The 18,486-nt window shown below is 31.7% G+C and overlaps 1 protein-coding gene across 1 annotated transcript; it reads left to right on the top strand.

Moving 5' to 3' along the window:
- Positions 1-1,778: 1,778 nt before the first annotated feature.
- On the top strand, positions 1,779-17,567 carry LOC143077014 (polypeptide N-acetylgalactosaminyltransferase 1-like). Its single transcript, XM_076252903.1, has 11 exons — positions 1,779-1,799; positions 1,965-2,200; positions 5,562-5,728; positions 6,076-6,253; positions 10,683-10,883; positions 11,516-11,633; positions 12,503-12,691; positions 13,406-13,540; positions 14,959-15,063; positions 16,020-16,154; positions 17,442-17,567. The coding sequence occupies exons 1-11, from the start codon at positions 1,779-1,781 to the stop codon at positions 17,565-17,567; spliced, it is 1,611 nt and encodes a 536-aa protein (XP_076109018.1).
- The last annotated feature ends 919 nt before the right edge of the window (positions 17,568-18,486 follow it).

Genomic DNA, 18,486 nt, shown 5'->3' with positions numbered 1-18,486 from the left:
CATAATAAATACAAGCTAGAAAAACAAAAATATCTCAAGAAAACTTACAATAGTGTGTTCTATCCTGAATATGTACTAAATATTCTAAATTGCTAGAAACAGCAGAATGATTTAGGAAATTTGAGGCCCCAGGGGCAAAAAACATAGAAAATTGCACACCCCCTGGGTCATAAAACAAATAATTTAACTTGTAAATGCTATGATTTTATGATTTTAAAGTTCTTGATATAGAAAGCAATAACTATGCTTGGAAGTTATGCAAAAATCAGATGTTGGCAGTCATCTATACAACATTTTAAGTGAATTTATATCTCAGACTGGTATCTGCATGCATACAACTATTGCAAATATGGCTTTGTTTGAACACTTCTATTATATATAGTAGCTAAATTGTGTCAGATATATGGTTACAGATGATACTGATGTGACAAGAATTCTAAATTGACCATTTGAGGCAGAAAATGTGTTCTTTAATTGACAAATAGGAATACAGTAAGATGTGGACTGGAGATAGAGGCTGGATTGGATACTTTATATAATCTTGAATGTTGTAATGATTGATTGCTAAACATTACATTTCTGATATTCTGATATGCTTTCAATATGTTATCAAAACAGTTTTTAACAGGTTCTAGGCATTTTGTATCAGAAAATATGCAAATAGGGTAAGCTGGTAATAATTAAAGTCTTGTTTTCAAATTCTTTAAAAAATTGAAACAGGGGAGGGGGTATAAAATGTATAGTAAAGAAAAACTTAGAGTATACACAGTGATTTCTTTAAGACTTTAATTCTGATAAATGAGTATTAATGTGAGAAAAACTGATTTTAGAGAGTTTTCTATTTGAATAAATGTCTGTATAGGTTGCACTTTGTAAATACAGCTGTTTCTCAAAACACGCCTCTTTTGGGGAGTAATAGAATATTCATAGAAAATTAATTGTGTTTACATACTGGTTCCCAGTTATGCTCTCTGTGTTCCATATCGCAGAGACAGAACTTGGGAGTGTTACCAGTAAATAAACACGTGCATATTGTTTACATTGAAATCTGTGGTAACCTTTCATTCGAGGTAGGGGTAGTTAAGAAAATTAGTGTAAGTTTAAACTCTGAGAAGTTCAGGGCATATAAACGTTGAAAATATGCCGCACAGCCCTATATTTTGACCTTTGAAAAAAATTGTGGTGCATATGAACTTTCAATTCTAGGATAAGATTTTTTTCAAAACTTCATAGTAAAAGTGGTACAGTTTTAGCCGTAAAAGGAGTTCCTATGGGAAATTGCATTGTCAATATTTACAGAAATGCAACCTATAGATTGATTCAAAGCGTGAAATAATGTAATTGTACGCGTCTCACCACCCAATCGAAACTACTGAATCGGCCTCTGCTTTTTTATATATGAAAATAAGAAGATGTGGTATAATTTCCAATCAGACAACTCTCCACAAGAGACCAAATGACACGGAAATTAATAACTGTGGCACTGGGTCACCATACGCCTTCAACAAGAGCTTTTCAAATAAAACACATCAAAGTCTGTTTTATTTAATATCTTAAGTTAACGTATTGATGTCGTCAAAATAATAAATTTTACATCTTACTTTTTTTTGATTCTACATTGATTCTAAAAATTTGTTTCACTTTGTTTTATTTTTGTACCGATAGACATCGAGTGACAGCTTGCTAAATATAACAAACGATTAACATTAAGTTTTATTATAACTATCAAAACACTACTTTTAAAAGTTTCAATTTTAAGATTCGCAAAAAGTTCTAAAATGAAATTGAAAGGTCGTGCCGTAGGAATTTGTATCATTTCGTTGACAGTTGTAATATGTTTATTTTTGTTTTTCAAAATTGAATTGAACTTGAGAGAGCAAGATTTACGTACCATAACAAAATCAGAGTTTATTCAAAACTATAATTCTTCGAATCAGAATTCAAATAAAGAAAAATTTGAAAAGGTTATAATATCTGCTGAAAAATTTAGGGAATCTAGGGATATTGAAACGGGAAATATTCTAATAGATAAATATGGAAGTAATGATCATATGAATAACGGAGAAAACGGACGAGGGATTACGTTTGTCGGTGAGGAAAAGAAAAAAGTAAAGGAGTTGTTACCTAAATACAGAATTAATGTTCTAGCTAGTGATTTGATTCCTTTGAATAGACTCGTTCCGGATTCAAGACCTCCAAGGTAAGACTTAATTGGTTAGTGAAATCCCCCAAGGTGACTGGTGAATAGAAATATGGTCACTCTTGTTCTTTTTCCGGTGGTGCGTCCGTTTTGCTGTGCGGGATGTACACGTACGCAGCCACGTCCTGTCAGATTAGGGACGTTAAATCCAATGACTCGTGCTGATAGATTGTCACCATCTCTGCATGTAAAGAACCCTGGTAACAACTTTTGATGGGTCAATAGGTGGCCTGCTGCAAGGTAAAATGTCTATCCTAACCAATATACCCTTATTTTCCAGCGGCAGTCAAAATTTCTACGATCTTCGTCCTGAACGGACTCTTTAACAACTACCTACCTATTGTATTTGTTGATAATTTGTTCTCGTCATGAACATGCATGAAATATTTGCCAATGAACAAATAGCAAACAACAATCAATCATCATGAGGGAAATCTAAAAAATAGCGTAATCCACATATTATAAAATTTAAAAAAAAAAATAGATGATGGTATTAATGATGTATATATCAAGGCCATGGTGGAGATGAAGAAACATTATTTCAAAAGCAATTTTCGAACAATCTTTCAATCTTACATATTCCTCAAATAGTTAGAATGGCTATATATATAGCTACTTTTTGAGATTAATTTCAGGTTGTGACAACATTGTGTCGAATGAATGATGATTAAAAGAAATGACCTAGATAAAAAATATTAAAAGGATTTGTCAAATTTTGATAACATGTATCCAAAAAACTTCGTTATAAGGACGTAATTCTAATTTTGACGATTATTTCAGATAATAATCTATATATCATTTTATCAGATACGAATTACTTCGTTTTCGTTTAATATGTAAGTTCTTCAATGCAAAATTTAGCAAAAAGCATATAAAATTTAACACATACGAACATAATTTCTTCAACAGAAATGTATTGTTCTTTAGTGGATTTTCAGTTTATAATAGATATAAGAAGATGTGGTATGAGTGCCAATGAGACAATTCTGCATCCAAGTCACAATTTGTAAAAGTAAACCTTTATAGGCCAAAGTACGGTCTTCAACACGGAGCCTTGGCTCACACTGAACAGAAAGCTATAAAGGGCCCAAACAAAATGACTAGTGTAAAACCATTCAAACGGGAAAACCAACGGTCTAATCTATATAAAAAACGAGAAACGAGAAACACTTATGAACCACATCAACAAACGACAACCACTGAACATCAGGTTCCTGACTTAGGACAGGTGCAAACACATGCAGCGGGTTTAAATGCATGGAAATGTGGATGGGGATTTACAGAATAGAGAATAAAGGGCAAAAAATATAAGGAATAGAGAAAAATGGACCCGAAAATAAAAGAATAGAGAATAACGGGGAAAAAGTTTTAAGAATGCAGAAGGGCCCCCCATCCAGACCCTCATTAATGTATTTCTTTATCAATCATGATTGCATCTAAAAACAAGAGTGAAGTAAAATAATTAGTCTTATTGCCACAAATCACGAATCCGCCAAAAAATGGTATCAATATGTGAACGATACAGCGATTCATGCTTCTGGTTTTCACCCTCGAAAGGCAAACTTCTACAATTCGGCAGAAAACCTGACAGGGTCAGATATATTCTTATGCAACTAACCTATTGTATCAGTTAAAAGTGCAACACATGTTGGTATTTCATTGGATACTTCAATGAAAACCATGGAGCGTACATAAAAGCGTGTCGGACCCTAAGAGCAACCACTGCGTCTGTCATAACGCTCCGGTACTCATCCCGCTGTACTCAATCCTTTAATGAGTGCAAAGATTATTCGTCAAGTATGCTACCCAAAAGCTCTTTACGGAGGCGAGATCTTGGGCAAGCTGACTAAAACAGAAACACTTATGTTAGAACGAACGCATCACTATGTGTGCAAGTTTATTCAAGGATTGCATAGACGTACAAGAACTGATATGTGCCTCTCTCTTATTGGTTGGTTTAACCTAAACAGTTTTATTAATGAAACATTCTTCGGACGAACTGTAATTTACCGCAAAGAGAAATTTCATTGTGTATTCTTGTACGTAGACTTAAGTATTTAAATAAACGGAACAGCTATTGTGTATGGAAAGCTGTAACTATCTCATTGTGTAAATATTTAATATTTGTTCCCGCTTTGTCTTTACGTCCTGTCATTTCTTCTTTATGTTATGTGTACATTTGCACACAATGTAGTAGGTGTTTGCACAAAACGTAATAGGTGTTTGCACATAACATTATAGATATTTCCATAATATGTAATATGTGTTTGCAAATAACGTAATAGATATTTGCACATAACGTAATAGATATTTGGACATAACGTTATAGGTATTTGCACATAACGTAATAGGTGTTTGCACATAATGTAATAGGTGTTTGCACATAATGTAATAGGTGTTTGCACATAATGTAATAAGTGTTTGCACATAATGTAATAAGTGTTTGCACATAATGTAATACGTGTTTGCACATAACGTACCGGTAGATTGACATAACATATTGGTTGTGAACTGAAAGAATTCATTGCTTGGCAAAACGCATATAAGCTTTAAAAACATGACATATAATATTGTTCTCAGAAGATACATATGAATAAACACAACATAAAGCCATTACAATATAATACCATGAGTTTTTCATAGAACAAAGATGTATTTAAACAAAACGTTAAGACATTCAACATAACAAACCCATTTCAGACAGGAAGCAATTATTAACTGATATACTGTAAGAAAAAAAAAGTTACAAAATTTTTGATCGACAGCATATGTGTTGAGTTTAATGGATTGATATATCGACAGTCGATAATCCAATGGGTTCTTAATGTGCACCCTTCTGGCCAACTTGTTTTTGTACTCATGTGAACTGAACGTCATACAAAACCTTCTTAAAAGACAAAATAAACATCTTGATTTTTTTTTATTATAATTTCACTTTCAGATATATTGATGATGTCCTGTCATTGGTCAAAAATGCATATTTCAGTGAAATTAAGGATAATAAAAAAACTAGAAGGTCTGCTTTATATTTTGATCTTTGATATTGACACAGATGGACGTCTTCAAATTAGAATCTATGACAAACATGATGATTTCAATTTTTGAATCATCACTTCCCATTTCTCTGCAGTAACAACCATCTGCACCATCGAAATAAAAGCGCTGTTTCTTTGCTTTTGTGTGTGTGGTTTTTCGTTCGTTCGTTCGTTCGTTTGTTTTGTTGGTTTGTTTGTTGGTTTTCTTGTTGTTGCTGTGCATGTACTGATTTTGTGTCATGGGTGGATACCATTTCCTTTGTTTTTCTAAACTATTTTGGTACTTATTTGTAACAAATTTAAGATTTTATTTTCTATAATTTCAGGTGTAAATACCGGACCTACGCACATGATCTCCCAACAACAAGTGTCATTATTCCATTTTATGACGAATGGCCATCGGTTTTAATTCGAACTGTATACAGCATAATTAACAGAACTCCTAGACGTTTACTTCAAGAAATTATATTAGTTGACGACAATAGTCAAATGAGTAGGTTACTTTTTGGTTAAAACAACAGTCAAATTGGCAAGTTACACATCGACTAAAAATATCATTAAGGATTGTTACAAGGGTCAATTGGATTATTGAGGGCTTTGCTATGACTGGGTCTCGATTGGGTTTACATAATATTCAATATAATATGTTGATCTGCACATGGTCTTTTCTTTGTGTAATTTGTTTGCATTCGTCCTTACTCATCCGATTCCGTTCCTTCCTCTAAATAGAAGAGTAGCGTATTCACCCGAGGATTGTCCATTGAGTTTGTTTGCTGTTTCATTGTAATTCTAGAGTAATAGACATGCGGAATAACTATTTAACATTATGATTTATTGCAGTTGAACTGAAAAGGTCATTAGACGAGTATATCAATGACAATTTTCCTAAAGATATGATAAAGATTGTACGTAATCCTAAACGTGTAGGCGCAGCTACGTCTCGAGTAAACGGATGGCGAGCCTCAACTGGACAAGTTGCTGTGTTCTTTGACAGTCAAATGGAAGTCAATATAGACTGGTATGTTAGTAGCTTTACTATAACGGTGTTAAACAGTCACATGTAGGTCAATATAAACTGGTATATTACTAGCTTAACTATAAAGGTGAAAGACAGTCACATGGAAGTCAATATTTACATAATAGTTATTGAAAAACTGGTCATTATCGTGATTGTCCTACGACAGTCAATGTAACACGATAATGACCAGTTCTTCAATAGCTATTGTGTTTATTTCATTGAGGAACCATGTTTTTATAACTTCTCATCAATTGAAAATGTTCAAAGCAAACTCGAGTTATTGTACGATTTCTATAGCAAAGAGTGAAGACCAGTCGTAGTAATACATGTAGCTATAAGTCACTGCCATTCATTTATGTGCAATTTTTCAGTATATGAATACTATATAAAGTTTTCTATAATTTTATAATTTACGAAAACATATGTTAAACAATTCAACAACTTAAATATAAAACTGAAAACAGGAAAAAGTTTTTTCAAGGGACATCTCTCTAAACAGAAAAACCACGCCCCACCTGTCATTAACAGAGAAACCACGCCCCACCGGTCATTTACATGTACAAGTCCGTTAACGACCGGTTTTCTGGTCCGTTTTGTTCTGTTAATGACCGATGGAATTTAGTACTAAAGAATAAAGAATGTTATGTGGCCCCTTTTTATCCAATAAAAGAAGCCAATTCTTGACCGATATGAAATAATTATCAACTATGGACTTTTGCTAACACATAATATTTTCATGATATTATTGACTGGTTATATATATGTTTGTCAAAAGTATTTCTCAAAAATATTTTATAGACATTTTTGTTACATCAGAAATTATGCATGAATGATATTTTAACAATAATATTTCATCCCAATGTTTCATTACTAATATAAAAACATGTTTTGTAAATATTTTTTTATAATAAATAAATAAATATTCTTTGCTGATGTTTTTAAAATGTTAAATAGACAGTTTTATAAATGAGAACAATTGTATGTTGAGAAGATATTTCTTTGCAATATTCAATCAATATCTGATGGACATTTTTATATTACATTTAATATATATATTTTTTAGATATTAAAAAGAAATATTTATAAAACATTTTTGATTTATATCTATGTAAAGCATAGGTTTGATGTATAATAAAATATCTTTCTGATGTAACATCAATATAATTTTCTTGTTCTTATCAAAAATATAAAAATCGTAATATCTAATGAATATTTCAATAACATCATAACAATATATTTTTTCGATTTTATTTAGAAAATATTAGTGAAAGACTGTTACATAAACGTTTTAAGATAATATGTTTAATAGATATTTGTAAGATGTATGATAGAAATGTTTTCCAAATGTTTGTTAGTGATATTTGTGTGAAGCCCATGTTTGATATGAAAAAGGAAATATTTTTTATATAATTTTTTAATCAGATTAACATGAATGTCTCCTCTTTTTTGATAGAAAAATTTAACAATTCTAATCTAACTTAGATGAAAATTCCAATCAAGTCAAAAGAAAATTTATCTAGCGAATAACGATTGTGTTTTAAGAGCATTGAGGACTCAGTAAAAAATCAAATGATAAATTCATACCAAATAGGACTACGATAATCTGTGCATAGAACTAGAAAATTCTTTGTATTTTGACTAATTCAAAGATTTTAAAACAGTGTTTATAAAAAAATATCATTGATATTTGATGCCAACAAGATGCCAACGTATTAGGTACTTATCTCCACCCTTTATACCATTTTAAAAATTCATTTTTTATATTATTCCAACGTTCTAACAAAAATATGTGCTCTTCATTCTGTTTATCTAACATTTTTAAATCTGTGTAGTCATTTAAATGTATTTACCTAAATGATTGAATAGTTTTATGCACAAACAAAAAATATTTAAAATCAGCCCAAAACAACAAATACAATTTGAATATATTTTATTTTTTTTCATCTTATTTCAAATCAACAGATCATTGACACGAGTGATTTAATTGCTCTCCAATTGACAGTTGTGAAACTACTGAAAATATATATAATATAATATCTACCAGTAGATTTTATGAGTTGACTTATTAACATTCAATTCAATGCATCAACTTTTCATTAAAATGGGTATATAGTTGTAGACTGTACTTAAAAAAAACATTTGGTAGACATCCATAAAACATCCTAGACATAAAAAGAATATTTTGTCCAGATGTTTGAAAGATGTTGTCTGGATATTTTCAATTGACACTGAATAATATCAAAATGATGTTATTTCAATATAAAATCAAGATATTTAAAAATAATGCTCTTTAAACATTCAGAACAAATATTTCCAGAAAATATGCTATTCAAATGAGTAAAGCCAGACATATCACGTCAAAATATGTTTTTAAATGATATTTTGGTGACATTTTGCAATATATTTTAAAAATATCAATAAAATGTTTTTGTGCTACCTGGGTCAATGCGTTATATATGGACCTGCTCAGATTATATTGACCGAGGATGAAGTCCGAGTGTCAATATAATCTAACAGGTCCATATATAACGTATTGACTGAGTGAAAGTCCTTAATTTATATATTACATATGTAATAATGTATAAGGAAAATGGCGTTCAATGTTTTTTCTGTGTACTTTTGAATTGTATTTTGCAAGAATTTTAACATGTTATTGAAAATATCAATATTCTTTGAATAACTTTATTGCTTGTTGCGTTAGCTTTCTTGTATTCTAAGCGACTGCATTTAAAATAAAATTCCTGATATTTCCTTCTAAAAAACACATTTTCTTTTCGTATGCTGCGGTGATTCCTCCATGGTTGTTATGTGTGACGTCATGCCGTCATAAATCTAAATTTAGTAAGATTTTTTATATTGACCGTCAATATACATGTACCTATAACTAGAAACATAGCGTCAATAAACTTTAAAATAGAGACAAGGCTTCGGATACATAAAAATAACCTTTGAAACGCGTGATCGTTATATCCAATGAAAACAGGAGAATGCTACACCATATGTAATATTGACTGGTATGTTACTAGCTTTATTATAACGGTGAATGACAGTCACATGCAAATCAATATAGACTGGTATCACATATGATTTTATTTTTCTTGTTTCTCACTGGGTTATTTGGTCACGTTTTTTCCAATATATATTTTGTATTCTTTCACTATTTTGACATATTGACTCGACGTTACTATTTTTAGAAATGATATTGACTCCGTGTTACGTAAAATAGTATCATCGAATCAATATCATTTTCAAAAATAGTAACATCTAGTCAATATATTATATCAAACTTACACTATTTACATAATATGTAATTTATAAATTAAGGACTTTCACTCAGTCAATACGGTATATATGGACCTCTTGAATTATATTGAATATCGTATTCGTCCTCAGTCAATATAATATGAACAGGTCCATATATAACGTATAGACCTCGTCAAAAATCTATAATTGATAAAATGATAGTCATGTGAGTCGCTAGACATTTACATGAAATCAAATATTAAACATGGTGGTAATAAACTAAGTCGGCTCATGGTTTCACTTTCATGTACAAACATCGGTATGGAAACTTTTAAAATCGCCTGACCTTAAAATACATTCAAAGAAAGAAGTGTAACTTTTTACTGTTATTCACCTGCCTTATAATCGACTAATTTAGGGTAGTATCTTTTAAGTTAGGATGTGTGAGATTAGGTGATGTGAAGTTCCGTTAAAGTTAACTCTTAGGTGGTGTGTAGTACCGTTTAAGTTAACGCTATGATATTTGCTGGTGTGTAGTATCGTTTAAGTTATCGTTGTGAGATAAGATGGTGTGAAGTACTGTTTAGGTTAAAGCTTTGAAATGGGGGTAAAGTTTAATTTCATAGCTGAAAACCTCCAATCAATAATTTTTCAAGAGCAGAAATATCAGTGACGGTGTTGCTTCCTTAGTGTATTGGTCATTTATTAGTATTTAATGAAATGTTTGCTTAGTTTATAAATATGACCTAGATCCTTCGTTTTATTCGTTTAAATTCTAGGATTTAAGAATGAGTAACATTATTGTAAAAAATATATATACAGTACGAAACTGGAATGATTGGTAATTTGTGATTACACACATAGAACAAATTTGATTATTTTTTAACCCTTGTCCTTTTTTGAGTCTAAAGTACACCTCTACTTGCTATACCTCAATAATAATGAAATACTTAGTCAATATCAACTTACATGGGTACTAGTTCAGAGGCTATTCAACTACACAAGGACGCATAGTTACATTTACTGGTAGTGAAATATGATTATAAAATAATGAAACGTTAACCCCCCCCCCCCAACCCCCACTACATATATAATCTATAAAATCTGTATGCATATAGTCAATGTTTTATTTTGAGTTAGGAAGAATGCTTATTTTGTGTTAAAAAGTGTATTGATTGACTTTCAGGTTACAACCCTTGCTTACAGAGGTTAAAAAGGACAGAAAAACAATAGCTATGGCAGTACTTGACTATGTAAATGCAGAAAACTTTGAATATTATTTCTACGAGGGTCATTTGCCTCGCTATGGGTTTGAATGGAAACTTGGGTTTTTTGAAACTTTCTTCAGAAAAGATCAGATTGGAGCTACAGAGGAAGACGCAAGACCGTATGTTTCATTAATAAGAAACATAACAAGTATTATTAGAATAAAACTAGAACTATATCTATAATAGAAAATAATATTGAAAATAACACTTTAAATTTCATGCGTTCATGAACTTCTCTTAATCAGGAACGCTCGAAGCTTCAAATATTTGAAAGCCAAGAATGTATAAGAACCGAAACAGTTGAAGAGCTATATGACCAAAATGGACCCTAAAAATGATAGCCAAACCAACCAGCAGCGGTATCGTGTCAGTGCTGTAATCCCATATAAATATATAAAAAGTACATTCTTTGGTATGAAGTTAAGGGACGACTATATGATTTTTTGGATTACAGACAGATTAATTATTCATTTCTTTTTCTATTTCCAGGCCGGCTTAATAATTTCGCACGGCTTTTTTTATTATCCCAATTCTGTGCACAATTAATTTTGGCGTTGCTGTAGGCAGCATATTCTTTTTCATCTTGTCCTGAACAAAATTGTTTATTTTCAGTTCATACGAGTCATAAATCTTCCTGTCCCTGCCCCCCCCCCCCCTAAATTTCCAATTCTTAGTATATCGCATTATTAAAACCCCAGGAGTAAAACCATTATCCTTTATTTACAATTGTTTTCTGATATTGATATTTCAGTGGTACGGTAATGGTTGGTGCTGCGTATGCCGTGGACAGTAAATATTTTAGTGAGATAGGTACTTACGATGAAGGCATGTATATATGGGGTGGTGAAAATCTAGAAATGTCTTGGAGGGTATGTACTTATTAATGTGAATTGTGTATACATACATGAACTATTAAAAAAAGAAGTTGATGGAAAGGGTTCATTTTCCAAAATTATTGTTCGCTGATATCTTTTAGGTAAATTACACAGAATGTCAGAAAAAAATAGCTTAATGGACATCACAGGACAGCATGACTTCAACAATTGAACAGAAAGTAGTTTTGGACGATGTATACATCCTCTTATGCTCACCGCGGGAAAGGGGGAACTAACTTCTTTTGTGGTATGGGCGAGAAGCTAAAATATCCAATACCTCACACTTTTCATATATTTTGAATAATGAAAATGTATACCATATCATATTTATGACACACATATACCAATAACTACCATGATTATGACAATTCAAGCCAGTATCATAGACCACTTTCGAGTTATGTCCTTCACCGGAAAAGTTCGTCAATTATCCTCGCCTATATGGAAATGCAACGACCTCGAAATTGGTATATTAGATTCGACAAATATGGACTAAGGTTTTAAGTTATTTAAATTTGTAAACAAAATTTAAAAAAATCGACATATGATTAGTTTCAGCTACCCATGATTCAATCAACAACCTTTCCATAAATTTCGACTAAGTTCCCTGTCGATCTCAACATAGTGACCTATTCCAGCGGCTTATCTCTACCACTCATTACAAATTAAGTATTCCCCGAGGCATTTTTTGTTGTATCATGTTGATGAATTCCCGTCTCATTTACGCATTAGATACATTTCTTTTTCTTCTGATCAATATCAGATTAAAATACAATTACTGTAACAATTTATTTTTTTACACCTGTTAAATTTAATTATTGTCTTTACCTTTTTTTAAAATTTCATTCTGGTTTTTAACTAAGGTCTGGATGTGTGGTGGACGTCTTATTCATATTCCCTGCTCTCATATAGGACACATACCACGTTCACAGCCATACAGTTTTCCCGGTGGTAGAAGGTATGTCGAGGTTTACAATTATAAACGGGCAGTAGAAGTGTGGATGGAACCGAAACACAGACGATTTGTTTATGATAGTTACCCAGAAATGGCGGTATGATACAGTTTAAACTATTGCAGCTGTATAGTTAACTTATCGTGCACACATATTTCTATAATTCGTATAAGTTGACGGTAAAATTACAGATTCACAAAATATTTACAAAATCAATATACGATCTAAAAATCAACGAGTCATATTAGAATTATTTTATTTAATCTTATCTACATACAAAGATATTACATTGTGTTTTACAACAACAAAAAAACGAGGCTCATGTTGAAATTAGACATACTGCATTCTGTTAAAGTACAATCAGTCCTTACTTAACATTGCTCGGTGAAACACGAAATGTTGCGTTTATTATGAAACTTCCTTCTTCCATTTTTATTGATCTTCTATTCTTTAAGGTCAAGAAATAGTAAATGAGCTTTGCCACAAATGTTGGTAAAATTTAGCATACAAAGTCGACTCGTTGAACTGTAATTGAAAATCGAAAAAAATATGCATTTATTGTTTTTATTCTCTGAAATATAACTAATTGAATTCTTTCATAGGTACACATTTGTATCGATAGCACATAAAATCGGCGTAAAACGTTCTTAAATTTGTCGAAAATCAGAAAACTCCAATTTCAAGTCCATATATAGATTTTTCTTACAAAAGAATATGTTGATACATGAATTTCTGTAAACGAGCCAAAATCTGTGCATTCACGTCCCGTTTACAGTAACTTGACCTTAAGTATTTCTTTATTTATCGCTACAGACTATTGACGCTAGGGATTTATCAGAACGATTCAAGCTGAAGGAGAAATTGCAGTGTAAAAATTTTACTTGGTTTTTGACAAATATCTGGCAGGAATTATTCATCTTTGATGATAATGTTTTTGCTTGGGGATCAGTAAGTATTGGCCAGATGACAGATATATTTTATTAAACAATCAGAACCCTTCAGAAAGAAATACGAATCTTTTACAATGACACAATGACACAAAAGGAAAAGACAATCGAAAACAACAAAACATTACACAGAAAAGATTGATAAACGCAACCCCTCCCCCCCCAAAAAAAACCAAACAAACAAACTGTAGTACCCTTGTCTAACACTGCAGTTAATCTACCTTCTGATTTTTGATTAATTGATTGATTGATTTGTGTTTAACGGCACTTTCAGCACTTTCGGTTATTTCGTTACGGTCAGTTTTTATAGGTTTAGGAAGACGGAGTGCCCTCAAGAGAAACACCGACCGTCAGCAGATTTTAGTAATAGCCGAATGTTTCTTACCATTACCAACTTGTCGACAAAAACCCAATTAGATTTAGAACTCTGTATCGGAATGCATTCATTAACTACTCTTATAACAAAATATATATTTACTGGATCATGGAGGGCGGAAGTGTTTTATTTGAAAACTTTCAATTTGTTATAGGGGTTGACACGAAACACATAAACATACACATAAATAAGGCCTGTATCGCTGAACTGATGTTCTTGTTTAATATATAAAATGTATTTAAAATTATTTGTTAAATTCAGTAAATCATACCAAAAGAAACTTTTAATATATAAGATATTGTTTATTCATTAAGAACATTATAAAACGAGCCCTTAACCTTGTTTGCTCTGTCTCGGTTCCAAATATTTGAGAGTCCTGGGACCGTTTGCATAAAGCTACTTAATAAGTTAAGATTTGTTCAGAACGGACGGTTATTTCTACATGTCCTATGATAAATTAGTACTACGAATGTATTTCTTAATTTAAGTGGTTTTTATGCATATCAGCACTGGTCTCACATTGTTGTTTCAGTATTTTACTAGCCGTATTTATTGGACTCGATCAAAGAATAATTCTACATGCGTGGATGCACAATCTACACATCAGATACATACTGCTTTAATAATATAAAGGAATGACAACCCTTTTACCCGTTATTATCAAACATTTTACTGTTTTATAGTATTATTATGTATGTCTATGTATTTCTGTATACCATTGTATCAACATAGGTTCTTCAGAATAAAATATATATATATAAGTACTGGACTTATCACAGCTAAATTTAAATATGAAAATGTCGAATACTGTCATTTTTTAGTAAATTCCGTCTTACTCAAATATTTTTGTTCTTCCTAGAAAATAAATTGAATTTTGTAAAAACAAAGTCAAAACCATTAGTTATAATATGATCTGATTCATATTTTAAAATTGAAAATAAAAAAAAACAACATTTGAATAGCCTAGTGTACTATGTTATTAATGTTTTTGTTTAAATAAATATATAACTAGAATTAGTTAGTGTCACTTACTTCTTTTGTAGGCACGGAATATACAAAACAATCAATGTTTAGACAATCATAGTTATCTATATCCAGCCCCAAAAGCACTTTATCTGGAAATATGTCATTACAAACTGGAAACTCAGGTAATCATGTTGATATTCAACTAATTCATCCCTTAACTTGCATGGATATTCCTGAATCGTGTTTTATCAGAACAAACCATTATATGCAGTAAATACAGGTTATCAATAATTTGGTTTCAATGTAATGTTTTCTTAACGTTTTGATTTGACAATACCAGATCGAAAAAAAATATATTATATGAAGTTCTGGATGGGTTTTATAGAATAGATATTAACAGACATGAAATATAAAAAATAGAGGAAAATAGGACAATAACATAAAGAACAAATATAAAGAAAAGAGAAAATGACTTATAGTCCAAGAATACAGAAATGAAGGACCTCCATTCAGACCATCGTAGATAGGCTGGGATACGATAAAAAATAATGGTTATAAGAATTTGAAAATACATATCGACAGTGTGCATCCCACCATGCTATATGTGAGATGTTTTAACAGAAAAGTGAAGTTAGATAAGGTTCATTCAATGTTTGTTCCTTGCCAATAGTTGTGCTTGCTTGCAGATAAAAAGTTCAATTTAATTTTGAACACTCCCTCCAGAAAAACAAAATCGGCAAATACAAACATTCTCAGTTTTATCCGCCATTGATAATTACATATCTATTAAATGACTATTTATTCTCAAATTCTTATACATAGTACTTGTCGTGAAATACCGTTTGAGTTGAGTGTGGTCAATCACGGACGCCGTCCGTTTGATTGACCTTGATGAAATATCTATATATCATATGTCACATATGGCTACGGGATATATATATTTTCTACTTATATGTCAAGTATTAAAATTGTTAACACTTGACATATAAGACCCTTTCCTGTTGTTTAAACCCATACATTGACCTCCTGAGTTATTTTTTTTTTTGCCGTTAGGTTACTGTTTCATTGAGTTATACAATATAAATATATATATATATATATATATATTTAATACGTCCTCCTCTTATTTAAAATCAAGGGTTTTTCATGGACCAAAGAGAAGCTACTTCGAACAACTTTACAGTGTGTGGTTGTAAAAGACATGCATGAAGGTACCAGACCGGTGTTAGAAGGCTGTATTATAGGTCCTCGTGATAAATGGGACCATAAAAAGGTCTGTGTTTTAATGTTAAAAGACTGTACTATATGTTTAATCATGGCTTGCCTGGTTTCCAGAGCTTGAGACAGGCTAAAGGTTATATATAACAATCAGAAGATGTCGTATGATTGTCAATGAGACAACTCTCCACAAGAGACCAAATGACAAAGAAATATATAGTTTGATCATTACATTGAACTTGTTAAGGCATTTTGCTCTGCTTTGTCATTCTGGCATTAGATTTGATTCATGAGGGTGTGGATGGGGTTTACCGAATAGAGAATAATGGACAAAAATGTAAAGAATAAAGAAAAATGAGGTGCTAAAAATAAATAGAAAATTACCTAGTACATGGTATGCATCACTTGATTTATCTTGTTCGTAATTTACAGGACTAACTGTAATGTAAAATACGTAATTAGGGAACGTCCTTTGAGATACATTTCCCAAAATGACGATGATTACAAGGTCTTAAATTGTATAGTATAAGAATAAATTAACTAGCTTCTTTGTTGTATACGACGAAATGCCAAACTTGTGTGTTTATGAGCAAATGTTAAATATAAAAGTATGATTGGTGATTAGACAACTATCCAGTAGAGACCGAATGACGTAGATGTAAGCATCTACCTCGGGTCACCATACACTCTTTAGCATTGCCGGGTTGATACGATTGTTAATACGGTTATGTATCATATACAAACAACTAATGTAATAGCATTATTTAAGCTTAACGAATAAAACGGAAACAATTATGACAAACGGCAACAATTGACAACCCCTGGACTACATGCTCCTGGCTTAGGGCAGCCATACATAGAATGTGGCGTGTTATGTATGTTTTTGAGAGCTCAAACATTCCTTATATTTGTATCTCAATATGTATGCCTAGCTTCGTAGAAAGGAGTGGTTATAATGATTTGACACCATAACGTGACCGATACGATGTTTGGGGATGGACTCGTGCACAAGCGACATGTTATTACGGTCTAGGCCTTTAGATAGAACTGTAGTCCTTGTTTGTAGTATCCTGTTCCCGATTGTGATATTTTGTCTGACTGGGATTGCGCATGGCGTTTTTACATCCATCGCTTATTAGCTTCGTGTTTACTGAATGTTTTAGTACAGCGGGAAAGAGGGGGTATCATTAGTACGAATTGTTCGCTGGCATCGAATTTAAAAATCAAAATAGGCAATCAAAATCCTTATTTTGTCGAACAGTCATTCTTTTAAAATCTGAATATATAAGAGTACACATTATAAAGCTATAAATCCTACTTTTATGTTTTTAATTTTTTTTAGAGTGGATATCTCAAACATATCAAAAGTGGATTGTGTCTAGATCATGATGGTCAAGGTCCAATAATGCGAGCATGTAACAACCAGGTGGTCACACAAAATTGGCAGTTTAACCATTATAATTATTGATAGTCTCCAATTAACAGTGTTGTCTACTTTTGACAGTAATTTGTCTTACGTGTTTTTGTCCATTTTTGATCTATGCATATATTATTTATGTAACATTAACATTTGATAAAAAGTTTTCAAGATAATTGTTCATTCATAATTCATGACAATCAAACATCACTTCATGTTTGTATGTATCAAGTATCAGAATTTATTTAGCAACTGTGGTTTTTTGTATTCTATGATGAAACTGAAACTTGTATTTATTGTCCCCGTGTAACGTTATGTGGACATATAAATAACGGGCGCGCGTCTTTCCGATCTTGTAAGCGCTCTCACGTGTGCAATTCTTGTCAAATGTTTAACAATGTGTTAGGCAAGTTTGCAAATCAATGCCGATGAATTATTTTTAAATGATATATACCGCTTAATAATATCAATCACATGGAAATTTACTTTGTAATCGTCCATTTCTCGCTCGAATGATGGCTTTGTAATTCATATCAAAGGTTTATTTTAACAATGTCTCGAACGAGTTCGAAAGTCAGAGATGGTTAATTTTGTTTACAGGAATATAATAATAATCCCCCGGGGAATCGTAAATTATATAGAAATTTGCATTGTAAGTGGTCTCAATGCTTGGTGTAGGAATACTTCAACAGATGTAAGGATGCTTGTAGTGCGGATTCGTTTAGACCTAATAACTGTAAAACTACTCCCAACAAAGTGAATGGTTTTTCTTTTAACCAATAAGTTAAATAATTTTCTTCTTTAACCAGTTGTGAACCTTAAAGGGAAACCTGACAGTGTCTGACAGTGTCTGACATTATTGAGATGATAGTGATAAAGTAAATCGAGGACATCAGCATACGCAGTAGATGGAGACCAAAGTGAATAATTCGAAATTTAATTTACCAAGTTCATTGGGTGTTAAACAAGA

Source organism: Mytilus galloprovincialis, chromosome 5 (genome assembly GCF_965363235.1).
Source record: "Mytilus galloprovincialis chromosome 5, xbMytGall1.hap1.1, whole genome shotgun sequence".
Lineage (NCBI taxonomy): Eukaryota > Metazoa > Mollusca > Bivalvia > Mytilida > Mytilidae > Mytilus > Mytilus galloprovincialis.
The sequence above is the reverse complement of the archived record's forward strand: the minus strand, read 5'-3'. Positions and strand labels throughout refer to the sequence as shown.